Raw genomic sequence first — 14,364 nt, forward strand, 5'->3', positions numbered from 1 at the left:
ATGATCACAAAATAGGTTTGGATGAACAAAGCCCTTCAACCCATTTAATTTTATCCTTCCAGACAACAATCTTGCTATTTTTCCCAATACATCATCTAGATATTTCTTCGTTGAAACCTGGCATCAAACACCCTTCCTGATAAACAATTGAGCATCCTATATATAAAGAAATACTTTGCAAGATCATCCATTGAGAAATATCTTGAAGTCTGCCTATTACAGGATTCAATTGGTTCTTAAGATGACTGCAGTGTTGTCGCCTCTACCATTCAACCTGGAGCTCGATTCCTTTTTTTGTGAAGAACAACTTCTGGATATCGATCTTAAATTTGCTTTTCACTAGTTTGAACCAGTGTGCTGTTGTCCTACTTGGGCAATTTGCTATAAAGTAATTTTCTACTTTTACTTTTTCCATAACATTTACTATCTTATGTATTTCTATTGGCTACCTCATGCCTTCTTTCAAGGCTGAAAAGCAAATCAGTCTTTCCTCATAACTCCAATCTCTAACACCAGAGGTTCTCTGCACTACCTCCAATGCTTAAGTGTCTCCTTGACCAGAACTGGACACGTTACATAAGATGTCATCTGATCAGAGCACTATACAGTTTGATCATAGAAAATAGGCTTAGAAGTAGGCTATTCGGCCCTTCGAGCCTGCTCCGCCATTCAATATGATTTTGGCGGATCCTCTATCTCAATACCATATTCCCGCTCTCTCCCCATACCCTTTGATGCCTTTTGTGTCTAGAAGTCTATCTAGCTCCTTCTTAAATATATTCAGTGACTTGGCCTCCACAGCCTTCCGTGGTAGAGAATTCCACAGGTTCATCACCCTCTGAGTGAAGAAATTTCTCCTCATCTCAGTCCTAAATGTCCTACTCCGTATCCTGAGACTGTGAGCCCTCGTTCTGAACCCCCCCCCCAGCCAGGGGAAACATCCTCCCTGCGATCCAGTCTGTCTAGCCCTGTCAGAATTTTATATGTTTCAATGAGATCCCCTCTCATTCTTCTAAACTCTAGTGAATACAGGCCGAGTCGACCCAATCTCTCCTCATACGACAGTCCTGCCACCCCAGGGATCAGTCTGGTGAACCTTCGCTGCACTCCCTCTATGGCAAGTATATCCTTTCTTAGGTAAGGAGACCAAAACTGGACACAATACTCCAGGTGTAGTCTCACCAAGGCCCTGTATAAATGCAGTAAGACATCCTTGCTCCTGTACTCAAATCCTCTTGCAATGAAGGCCAACATACCATTTGCCTTCCTAACTGCTTGCTGCACCTGCCTGTTTGCTTTCAGTGACCAGTGTACAAGGACACCCAGGTCCCTTTGTACATCAACATTCCCCAATCTATCACCATTTAAATAATACTCTGCCTTTCTGTTTTTCCTTCCGAAGTGGATAACTTCACATTTATCCACATTATACTGCATTGCCATGTACTTGTCCACTCACTCAACTTGTCCAAATCGCCTTGAAGCCTCTTTGCATCCTCTTCACAACTCACGATCCCACCTAGTTTTGTGTCATCGGCAAACTTGAAAATATTACATTTGGTTCCCTCATCCAAATCATTGATATATATTGTGAATAGCTGGGGCCCAAGAACTGATCCCTGTGGTACCCCACTAGTCACTGCCTGCCACCCCGAAAAAGACCCTTTTATTCCTACTCTCTGTTTCCTGTCTGTTAACCAATTTTCATTCCATGCCAGTATATTACCCCCAATCCCATGTACTTTAATTTTGCACACTAACCTCTTATGTGGGACTTTATCAAAGGCCTTCTGAAAATCCAAATAAACCAAATCCACTGGTTCTCCCTTATCTATTCTACCAGTTACATCCTCAAAAAAAAAAACTCCAGTAGGTTTGTCAAATATGATTTCCCTTTCATAAATCCATGTTGACTTTGTCTAATCCCATTGATATTTTCTAAGTGTCCTGTTATCACATCCTTTATAATAGACCCTAGTATTTTCCCCACTACTGGTGTTAGGCTAACTGGTCTGTAGTTCCCTGTTTTTTCTCTCTCTTTTAAATAGTGGGGTTACATTTGCCACCCTCCAATCTGCAGGAACTGTTCCATAATCTATAGAATTTTGGAAGATGATAACTAATACATCCACTATTTCCATGGCTACCTCTTTTAGTATTCTGGGATGCAGATTATCAGGTCCCGGGGATTTATCGGCTTTCAATCCCATTAATTTCTCCAGCACTTTTTTTACTAATACTAATTTCCTTTAATTCCTCCTTCTCACTAGCCCCTTAGTTCCCTAGCATTTCTGGGAAGTTATTTGTGTCCTCTTCCATGAAGACAGAACCAAACTATTTGTTTAACTGCTCTGCCATTTCATGGCTACCTCTGACATGTATTCTACGGTTCTGGCTGTATAGTTCAACATTCTGTTGGCTTTGTTGATATCTGCGCTGCATTGGTTGGACATGTTGAGTGTCTAGTCTAATGTGACTCTTTTTCAACGTACTTAGCTTTTCAAAACCATTCATGGTGTGTCACCCATTTTTCCTTCCATTGTACAGCTTCAGTATGATTTCTGGAAATTTGAATTAAACTGATTTCCCTTTACAATCCAGCATTCTGTTTGTTTTTTGCTGCCTCCTGCTGTTTTACATGAGGAGCAGTGAGGCAATTGACAGTCTTTGTTTCCCACTTGCAAATTCTGTCCAAGCCAGAGTACTTGTGCCTCCTATTTTTACTTCCATTATGCTGTACCTTGCATTCGTCCACATTGAAGTGCATTTGCCACTGATCATCTCTCTTAAGATCTTGATTGTCTTCTCTGAATCCACATTTTCTCATAGCTGGTGTCTTAAATCTGTGAATTTAACTATCTTGCATTGCGACTACAGCTTTAGGCCATTGATTTTTTTTGTTTTCACTGTGCTCCTTTTAACTGCTGGAACTCTGCTCAAATTTGACTTCCCAACTCCTGAATTGCTTTGCCATCAGGATTACCCTGTTCTACTGGACTGCACTGTAAGACTTAACTGCTGAGACTCTGCTCTGCTACTCAGTCGCTTCAAGTTTTAAGGTAACATTTTCTAGCCTACAGCACATCCCCCACCTGCTGCTATTACCTGCTGAGCTACCGACTGTACTTCAGTGCACTGCTGGTTTCTCAGTTTTATTTTGCTGCTGCGTGGGTCCTGGCTAGAAACCCACTTCTCCTGGGCCGAAGTCCATTTCTTCGCTGCTTCTGGATCTTGTAGTGACCTCCAACTTCGCCGCCATTTTCTATTGAGACTGTATTCTCGGCTGGGTCGTCTTAATCCTAGTATCTGGCCTGCTGCTGCATCCTCAGTTTTCTGCTGGGAATTTTTCACTCTACACTGAGCTAGCTCTGATCTGTTTCTGCTGGTTCCCAGCCTGCTCTAGATTCTGCTCCACTGCTGCTGAATGACCTTTGCTCTGCCACTTATCACCTGCTTCCCATTGTTGCCGACTCCATTCATCTCTCCGCTGGTATACTGGATACGTTGGTGTGTACTACTAATCACCAAAGCCACTACTCACCTCCAATGGACCCCTGGATCAACTTATCTCGATTCCCACATCTCCTTGGCGCTCAATTTTCTATGGAAATGCTTCTAGCAGTGCATCCATTGATACTCTGCTCCTCAAAGAGCTCCTGAACGCTCTTTCCCTCCACACCAGTCTCTGAACCTCTGTCGGTGTTCCAAGCTGAGTCCACCCTGTCTACAAGTCATTAATTCATCCCACCGTGGGACCTCTGATTTTAACTTTGGACTCTCTTATTCTTACATCCCTATTTTCTGTTTACAACCACTTCATTTCTATCCTAATCTTTGCCATGCCCATGTAACCTGAGTTTCCCGGTGTCCATTCGTGTGTGCATTTAGGCTGCCACTCTGTGCTGGAGCCCATTACTTCTTTCTCCCTTTTTCTTTCTCTTGTCCCTTCTGTCCCATCTCCTTGTCGTCCTGTTATCCACTCACGCCTCCTTTCATTTCTCCCCTCTAGGGTACTTTGACCCCAAATCCCTATTCCAACCCTTTACTATTCCTTGACCTTCCTACTCACCTGCCACCAGGCTTGACATCCTCTTGGATAATCCCACAGCTTTCATCTATGCCTCTCTTTTGGCATCCTCCAAAGGGCCCATCAAGGACTTCATCACTGCCTTCTTACGAACAGCAACAGCAACCCCAACTGCTCCATCCTACTCTTTCGCTGACCTTTTCCCGTTCCACTGATCCCTCCCAACACTGACCCCGTAGCCTCTGCCAGCAAATCAACAATCATTGACCCTCTCCATCTTCCTCCAGAATGTGTGTTCACTTGTGAACAAGGAACATCCTGGAATGCAAAGATAACCTTCAGCTTCTTTTGTCCATTACTAACTGTTTCCGTAATTTTCTCTCTCCTGTTCCCTTCACCTCCACTAAGTGTGAGGACCTCATGGTGACTTCTTCGTCACTAAGATTGAGACCATCCACTCAGTTGCCTCTGCCACATCCCTTCTTTCCCCTTGCCCACCTAGCCCTGAACTCTTATCTTTCTCTAGTTTCTCTCCTACCTCCGCTCATAGGAACAGGAATAGGCCATTTAGCCCCTCGAGCCTGCTCCGCCAGTCAGTGAAATCATGGCTGATCTGTGACCTAGCCCCATATCCCTTAATACCTTTGGTTAACAAAATTCTATCAATCTCAGATTTAAAATTAACAATTGAGCTAGTATCAACTGCCATTTGTGAAAGAGAGTTCCAAACTTCTACCACCCTAACTTCTCTTCCTGGCCCCCATGCTGGCTGGTACTGTTTTTTTTTTAATTCCCTTTCCTCAGTTACTGTCCCCTTCTGCTGTAATCATCCTATTCTTGACCCCTCTGTCTTTGTAAACTACTGCCCCATTTCCAACCTCCCATTCCTCTCCAAAGTCTTGAACATGTTGTTGCCTTCCAATTCCATGTCCATCTTTCCCCCAAACCCATGTTTGAATCTTTTCAATCAGGTTTCGGCCCTTGCCTCAGCACTGAAACGGCCCTAATCAACGTCACAAATGACTTCCTATGTGACTGTGACCATGATGCACTATCCCTCCTCATCCTTCTCCACCTGTCTGCAGCCTTTGACACTGTTGACCATGCCATCCTTCTCCAACGCCTCTCCTCCGTTGTCTAGCTGAGTGGGACTGCCCTCGCCTGGTTCCACTCTTACCTATCCAGTCGTAGCCAGAGAATCTCATGCAATGGTATCTCTTCCCGCCCACGCACCATTAACTCTGGAGTCCCCCAACAATCTATTCTTGGCCCCTTCCTATTTGTCATCTACATGCTGCCCTTCGTCAACACCATCCGAAAACATGACGCTTGGTTCCACGTGTATGCTGAAGACATCCAGCTCTACCTCAGTGCCACCTCTCTCGACCCCACCACTGGCTCTGTGTTGACAGGCTGCTTGTCGAACATCCGGTCCTGGATGAGCTGAAATTTCCTCAAATTAAACATTGGGAAGACCGAAGCTGTTGTCTTTGGCCACTACCACAAACTCCGTTCCCTAGCCACCGATTGCATCCCCCTCCTTGGCCACTGTCTCAGACTGAACCAGGCTGTTGGCAACCTCAGTGCCCTATTTGACCCTCCGGTGTGCTTCCGACCCCATATCCTCTCCATCACAAAGACTGCCTACTTCCACCTCTGTAATATTGCTTGCCTCAGCCCCGCATCCGCTGAAACCCTCATCCATGCTTTTGTTACCTCCAGACTCTACTATTCCAATACTCTCCTAACTGGCCTCCCGTCTTCCACCCTCCATAAACTTAAGCTTGTCCAAAACTCTGCTGCCCGTATCCTAACTCGCACCGTCCCGTTCACTCATCACCCCTGTGCTCGCTGACGTACATTGGCTCCTGGCCTATCAATGCCTTGATTTTTAAAATTCTCAATCTAGTGTTCAAATCCTTCCAGGGCCTCGCCCCTCCCTATCTTTGTAACCTCCTAGATCCTCCTCCAACTCTGATCTCTTGTCCATTCCCCACTTCCTTCACCCACCATTGATGGCCGTGTCTTCAGCCATCTAGGCCCTAAACTGAGATTTTCTCCCTAAGCCCCTCCTCCTCTCCACATCTCTCTCCTCCTTTTAAGATGCTGCTTAAAACCTCCCTCTTTGACCAAACTTTTGATCCCTGGTCCTAATGTCTCCTTTTTCTCTGTCAATTTTTGACTGATTACGCTCCTGTGAAGCGCCTTAAGATGTTTTAATATGTTAACAGTGCTTATATAAATGCAAGTTGTTGTATATATGTACAGTGGGAACAGGAGGGGCCCTGGAACATCTGATTTATTGCTTCCCCCATTGCAAAAATAGTTTTCCTTTTGATTAGCCTCTGCTTCCTTTCATTTCAACAGTTCTTAAATCCACTTTCACGTCATGCTCTTGATGTGCACTGACTTGTACAGGAATATTTTTTTCACAAGGCAATTTATCAAAGACAAATCCAGGTATACTGCATCATATGTTTTCCCTCCTCCTCAACAATAAACATTAGTAGTTACTTGTCAAATTAACTTGTAAGAAACTTTGCATTTGGTTTCATGTATGTAAGATTACATCATGACGGTATAAACAAACACTCTTACATGTGGTATCCAACTCACATCCTGTAAAGCCCTACAATCTGTGCTGTCGAGTTTCTTCTCCCCCGCCCCCCCAAGTAAACAAGTACTGTTCTCTGGTCCTTGAGTTGCATCACTCCCAATTTAATTAGAACAAAGTGTTCAGTGTTTCCATAGGATAGGTTCTTTACAGTATTCACACTTTGTAAGTTCAATTATATTTCATAGCAGTCCAGTTTTTTTCAGAGGCTCTCATTTTGGGCATAAGTTCCTCGGCACTGTTCAAGTACTTCCACTTCCCAGCATTATTGAGTCTGTACTAAGAGTGCTAATGAGCAGCTAGTAGCTTCCTCCAGGTTGAGGTGACTAGGGAAATCAAAACATAGGCACTTAACATGCTGCTAATTAAAATTGAAGTGCCCTTTAGGGGGAGGAATGTAGTTGTAGATTATAATATCAAAAACATGCATGGTACTTAGTTATTTCCAATAATTTTTCACCAAATTTAATGCTATGTGAGAATATCACAGAAGAAATTTCACATTGAGCAATATGAAATGGAAAATGGACTGTTATGGTATGTGTTGGAGCAATAAAAGGACTTTACTCACTCAATTTAATTTTCTGTAAAGGTATAATTCTATTCATATTTCAACACGGTTAGGTAATGCAAAATATTTTCTTTAAGTTTAGTAGGATGTTAGATAATTGCCATTTCCTGGCCTCAAGTTTTGTTGAATTTGTAATTTACAATTTACAAGTTACAGGCTTGTGAATCTGGTCATAAAAATATACTCGCTTCACAATATATTGTCCTTACCTTGGTATTTTTGTAATTGTAATAAAATGATTGTATATTTTGACAGGCTAACTGTGATCTAAGGAGGCAGATAGATGAACAGCAAAAACTGCTTGAAAAGTACAAAGAACGATTAAACAAATGCATGACAATGAGCAAAAAGTTATTGATTGAAAAGGTAAGATAATAAATAGAACCATAACTTTACATGGTATGTTGTAGGAAAATAGGAACAGGAGGAAGCCATTCAGTCCCTTGAGCATATTCAATTAGATCATGGCTGATCAGTATCTCAACTCCATTTACCCGCCTTGGTTCCATACTCCTTAATGCCCTTACCTAACAAAAATCTATCAAGCTTGGTTTTGAAAATTTCAATTTTCAATTGACCTAGCCTCAACAGTTTTTTTTGGTGCAGGGAGGAAGGGAAAGAGTATTCCAGATTTCCACTACCCTTTGTGTGAAGAAGTGCTTCCTGACATCACTGTTGAACTGCCTAGCTCTAATTTTAAAGTTATGTGCCCCCTTGTTCTGGAGTCTCCCACCAGAGGAAATGGTTTCTCTCTATTAATCCTTTAATTAACTTAAACGCCTCAATTAGATCACCCCTTAATCTTCTATACAAGCCTAGTCTATAGAACTTGCCCTCATAATTTAACCCTTTTAGCCCAGGTATCATTCTGGTGAATCTGCACTGCACCTGCTCCAAGACTAATAACTTTCCTGAGGTGCGGTGCCCAGAACTGAACACAGTACTCCCAATATGGTCTAACCAGAGCTTTATACAACAGTAGCATAACTTTTACCCTTTTGTATTCCAGCCCTCTTGAGATAAAGCTAACATTCCATTAGCCTTATTAATTATTTTTTTGTCCCTGGCCACTAGAGTTTAGTGATTTCTGTACATGGGCCCCTAAATCTCTGCACCTCCACAGTTCCTAGCTTCTCATCATTTAGAAAATATTCTGATCTATCTTTCTTGGGTCCAAAGTGGATGACCTTGCACTCTCCCATTCTGAATTCCATCTGCCATAGTTTTGCCCAAGTTGCAACAAAAAAATCTTACCTATACATTTAAAAAATATCAAGAGTTTTTTTGCTGTCACTGTTGTGAATGTTTATTGCACTTGTTAAGTACCCCTAGTTTACCATTTATGCTATTTGAATTTTCCTTATGTTAATCTAAATTCTGCATAAAGCATCAAGCTTTGTTTCCCCCCCCCCCCAGTGAAATAAACTACTCCCACCTCTTGCAGTGTACTGTTTATGCATGTTTTTGTTCTAATATATATGACCATTCCTGGTGCATCTGACATTTCCTTCTCATTAAACTTGATGGAAGATACCGTGATTTACCTGATCGCTAAAATGGTGACAGGAGTAAAATGGTACCTCGTTTTCTAAGTAATCCTAATCCAGAGTGCTGGTCTTGACTGCTGCACATCTCCATCATATTTAGCATTTGCTCTATTTATAGTGAGTGTACAAATATGCTACTGTATATAACAGTAATCAAATTTTATTTGTTTGATGCATAAACATTGCGTAGCATTTTTAGCTCAATTATTTTATTAGAGATCGTCTTTGCAAGAAGCACCAGATGAAAGAGCAACAAAATGAAATGTATTTAAATTATAATGTACTGAAAATGGAATAAGAAGCTGTTACCATGATTCTTGTGGTTTAGAGTAAGCAAGAGAAGCAATCTAGCAGAGAGAAGAGTATGCAGGACAGACTACGTCTGGGGCATTTCACTACAGTGCGACATGGTGCTTCGTTCACTGAGCAGTGGACTGATGGTTATGCATTTCAGAATCTTGTAAAGTAAGTATCAATGGAAAATATTTTCTTTCTTTCCTTTCTTGCTTTCTTTCTTGCTTTCTTTCTTGAACCCCCTTGCATGCTCTCTCCTCCAACCCGTCCCCCAATGTGTGCTTGCTCTTTTCCTTCCCCCTTTCTTTTCCCATTTGATTCCTTCTCTTTCCTTAAGAACATGTGTTCTCTCTTGGTGGCACAGCAACTCCACCAATATTTTGTACCTGAACTTCTAGTGGTTGCCTCTCTCTTGCACATTGGCACCTTTAAACGGTGATGAGCCACAAACAGAAATAACAACAATAACTTGCATTTCTATAGCACCTTTAATGCAGTAAAACATCCCAAGGTGCTTCACAGGAACGTTATCAAACAAAATTTGACACCGAGCCACCAAAATCAGTTTTATTTCTTACTGTTCTTATTTCTGTAACCTCACACTCTCTTTCTCCTCCGCCTCCCCGCAACTATTTTTGTGCCCTCACACCCTTTCCCTAACCCCAACTGTTACCAGCTCCACCACCAGGCAGAAAACCTTTCAATATAAAACATCCTCTGACTCACCAGGAGCAGCATTGGAGGAGATTCACTATTATTCTTACAATGTGCTCACAGATTATCTTAATGTCTACTTTTGAATACAGGCAACAAGAATGGATAAATCAACAAAGGGAAGAAATAGAAAGACAAAGGAAGTTGCTGGCAAAGAGAAAGCCTCCACCAACTCAAAATCTACAGACCCCTGCAGCAAATTCTGAGCTAAAGCAGCGTAAAACAAAGGCTGTAAATGGTGCAGAAAATGATCCTTTTGTTAGGCCAAACCTTCCACAGTTGTAAGTTCCTTTTTATATTTTATTGTGAAGTGTCTTATTACATTACACAGACTGTTGTATGCAGTGGGTCATGCCGAACAAAAATTAAATAAGCACGTGCTGTCTCGTACATTCCATGACACTAATGAGGTTTTAGGAAAATTTGTGTGCAAGCAGTCTTCACTGTGGCGTGAGTGCATCAGCCGTATGTGTGCTGTACATTTCATGACCTAAGCAGACTATTCTCTTTTTAAACTCTTAAAATGGTCTGGAACTTAACCCCTATAGCATGTCCATTTATTAAACCTGGAGCTTTAGTGTTGCCTTATTGTGTTACATTGAAGAATCTAATCAGATTACTAGATTTTTACGTACCGACAGGTGTTGCCTGGAATTTGGTGCCACTGCACATACTTGGGCATCTGATGAAACTGGAGCACTCTTGAATGTGCAGCTTGTTTCATCCAGCCAGATATGAACAGCCTCATTATGAATGTTAGACCACTAGCCCAAATAGGAGGTAGGTCAAGCTCTCATTGGTAGTGAGGTACACCTAGTTATATTACCTATTTGGTGGCTGTCATATGCCAAAATTGGCATGAACGCTACTGCATTGCTATAACAGTAGAGCCCACTTAAACAAAATACCCATTTGCCATAAAACTCATTAATTTGAAATGACCTATTTTTTTAAAAAAAAAGCTCTCTTCCTATATGGTGAAACAGTTTTGTGGGCTCCCACAACTCGTACAATGAAGGAAGAGTTGGGAGGGCCACACCTCACCCACACCCAACAGACACAAGTATCCCGCTCGATGTCAACCTAGAATTCAGAGCCGGAGCTCTAGTCTCCACTCGCCAGGACTATCTGGAGCGGGTTTCGAACTCTGCATCTTCTGACTTTGAGGCAGGAAGGCTACCACTAAGCCAAAGGCTTGCTCTCTTGCAATGGCCTATTACTTAATTTCTATCACTGCTTTTGATGTCCTTGCCATCTCAAACCAGTGCTGCAGTTTACCCTAATATTGACTGCTCTGTTTCCTCACTCGTAAAACAACAGGTGAATCACAGCTAAGTTGGGGAGGCTAAGGAAAGCAGCGAGTTTCGCAGCACAGCTACCTTATATGCTGGTCGAGTAAGGGATGAATAAATTATTATTAGAAAGTAAATGTTCCAGGAATGAGTTGCTGCCTTCCATTTAAATTGGTTAATTAATTTGTTGGAATGATCTTGTTATCATTGAAAGCCATAAGAAAAGGATTTATGCTGTGATATTTCATTCTTTAAAGTGGATATGTACATCACTGCCCATGTGAATGTTAAGACGCTGAGGTTAAAGCCTAGATCTCTGATCTCATAACATTGTGTATTAATGCAACCGAAGGCAACCCTTGCTGAATATTTTGATATTCTGTGGAAATAATACACAAGCTACTTTTTCCAAAAACAGTGCAGCTTGAGTATTGAGGCACAGCATTTCTGATGATTATCCTAGAATACTTCCTGTTTGCACTCAATTTATGCTGATTATCATGCTCATGCTCTACTGTCTTACAAAAATAGAACATTAAATTGTTAGGACTTGTGTAGAAACAGTGTTCTGCAGCCATTTGTAATATTGCATATGGACAATTAATAATCCTTAAGTCTTTTGAGAATGGACTTGAATCCAAAAAGTTTGGAGCTGTTAGTATCTAGGTATACCTGGGTTATTTTGGACGTACAGTAGACTTTGAATTTTATAACTGTACTTCCTGCAGCTACTTCTAGTCACTTTTGTAATCTGAATGGTAATACTTATATTCTTTTGCTATTCCTGTCTTGTCTAGGTTGACAATAGCAGAGTACCATGAACAGGAAGAGATCTTCAAACTTAGATTAGGACATCTTAAGAAGGTCTGTTGATTTTGGTGGTGTTGAATTTTAACTAGTTGGGGGGTGGGGGAGAGAAGCAGTGGGGACATCACAGCCATGAGACAAGGGGACAGTTATACAAGAGGGGAAGCTTGGGCTCATTTAATGGCACCTATCTAAACAAAGGGAGGAAAAAATAAATAATATTGACTTGGTACCTCCATCAACGTTACTCTGTCTCCTCATTTCTAAAATCATAACTCTGCAGTGACTGATCATCTTTGATACAGATTATCTGCTGGTTGCCTTTTAGTAATTGAGACTCAAACAAAAAAGAAAGACGTTCATTTATAAAGGAACAGGAGTAGGCCATTTAGCCCCTTGAACCTGTTCCGCCATTCAGTGAGATCATGGCTAATCTGTGACCTAACTCCACATACCCATCGTAGCCCCAAAATGCCTTTGGTTAACAAAAATCTATCACTCTCAGATTTAAAATTAACAATTGAGCTAGCATCAACTGCCGTTAGTGGAAGAGAGTTCCAAACTTCTGCCACCCTTTGCATGTAGAAGTGTTCCCTAACTTCACTCCTGAAAGTCCTGGCTCTAATTTCTAGGCTCTGTCCCCTAGTCTTAGAATCCCCAACCAGCGGAAATAGTTTCTCTCTCTACCCTATCAGTTCCCCTGAATAGCTTGAAAACTTCTTAATTTTCTAAATTCCAGGTTTGGGTAATCTCTCCTCGTAATTTAACCCTTGGAGTCCAGGTATCATTCTAGTAAATCTACTCTGCACCCACTCCCAGGCCAATATATCCTTCCGAAGGTGCAGTGCCCAGAACTGACCACACAGGTGTGGTCTAACTAGGGCTTTGTATAGCTGTAGCATACCCCCTTGTATTCTAGTCCTCTAGATATGAAAGCCAGCATTCCATTTGCCTGTTTGATTATTTTCTGTACCTGACTATGTACATGGACCCCTAAGTCTCTTTGGACCTCCACTGTTTCAAGCTTTTCACCATTTCGAAAGTGCTCTGATCTATCCTTTTTAGGTCCAAAGTAGATGACCTCACATTTGCCTACATTGAAATCTATTTGCCACAATTTTGCCCATTCACTTAATCTGAGATTAAGATTGAGCCCATAATACAGACTGCACTGGAGGGTCAGCCTGTATTATAGGCTCAAGTCTCTGTGGGTTCAAATCCCACTCCAATCATCTGACTCAGGCGAGAGTGCTACCAATTGAGCCTTGGCTGACACAGTTTTGTCACTTAGGTAATCTATAACAATAAACACAATTACTAATACTTAAAAGGTAATTCAACATTTTCCATCTCAGTGTTTGAAATGAATGGTGCCCAAATAGCAATAGGATTTTCCTTCAAAATATCTCTCATCCTTTGGTCTTTTCACAAAAGAAATTTCAAGTTGCCTTGCTTGGAATGTGATGTGTAATCTACAATGTTCTCACTGTATTTTCCACCCCTGAAAATTGCTGATGCATGGTAACAGAGATGCATTTTACTAATTGCTTTCCTTTGGTTCCTTGTACAAGACATTTGATAGTATGGTTCACAGTTGCATAAGCAAAGAGCATGTGTTTTAAATCCAGCTAGTAAAGACCTAAGCTTCAAACATAACCATATACAAAATCTTAACTGTTTAGTACATAAGGAGAAAATATAAAAAGGAAGAAAGTACAAGATATGTCCTCAGTCTGCTTTTCGGTTAGAAAGACAACTTATTTGCTCTTGATTTTACAAATAATCTCATGATGTTTGATGTTTTTGACAGTATGTTTATTTAATGGTGTGTTTTGTTGCTGTGGACTTGTTATTTACAATTAGGGCATCCTTTAGATTGTGATCTGATTTACAGTTTAACGCAACCGGAAGTTTACAACTTCTGACTTAAAGGGGTACTCTTGCAATACGTAACAATTCCATGAACACTTGGGCCAGGTATACTATAGTATTTGTTAATGGGGTTTACGTGTCAACCAATGAAAATTAGTTTAAATTTAAAAAGTAACTATTTAGAAGTATTTTCAACCGCTTTATGTTATTAGAACCCTTCATTAACTGGTAGAGATTTGGGCCTTTTAGAATCATAATGGTACAGCACAGGAAAAAGCCATTCAGTTATTTGTTGGTGTATTTTCTCCACATGAGCTACTTAGTGTGCTCCCTTCCATTCACTTGAATATTCATCTTTTTCAAATGACTAATTTCCTTTTTAAAATATTTATGGACTTTGCTTCAGTAGTGGTTTACTCCTGTAAAGAATTTTTTTAAACATTGCTCTAATTTTCAGATCATTTTAAATAAGTCCTCTCATTACTGTCTTATGAGCCAATAGAAGCCATTTGTTGCTCTCTACCTTGTATAACCTTTCATAATCTTGAAGACATCTATCCATCACTCCTCAATCATCCCGGCTCCAGTACAAAAAGTCTGAAGTTCTCTAGTCTCATAACTAACTC

General features: G+C 41.1%; 1 protein-coding gene across 5 annotated transcripts in view; it reads left to right on the forward strand.

Annotated features, from left to right (window-relative positions):
- LOC137323691 (serine/threonine-protein kinase tousled-like 1) overlaps window positions 1–14,364 on the forward strand; it is a 180,469-nt gene that overhangs the window by 119,089 nt on the left and 47,016 nt on the right. For all 5 annotated transcript variants that reach the window (XM_067987483.1, XM_067987481.1, XM_067987479.1 and 2 more), the window contains 4 exons: window positions 7,468–7,578; window positions 9,088–9,224; window positions 9,860–10,048; window positions 11,857–11,923. In XM_067987483.1, coding sequence (XP_067843584.1) covers window positions 7,468–7,578; window positions 9,088–9,224; window positions 9,860–10,048; window positions 11,857–11,923 — 504 coding nt within the window. The remainder of the gene's footprint in view (window positions 1–7,467; window positions 7,579–9,087; window positions 9,225–9,859; window positions 10,049–11,856; window positions 11,924–14,364) is intronic.

Source organism: Heptranchias perlo, chromosome 7, assembly GCF_035084215.1.
Source record: "Heptranchias perlo isolate sHepPer1 chromosome 7, sHepPer1.hap1, whole genome shotgun sequence".
Lineage (NCBI taxonomy): Eukaryota > Metazoa > Chordata > Chondrichthyes > Hexanchiformes > Hexanchidae > Heptranchias > Heptranchias perlo.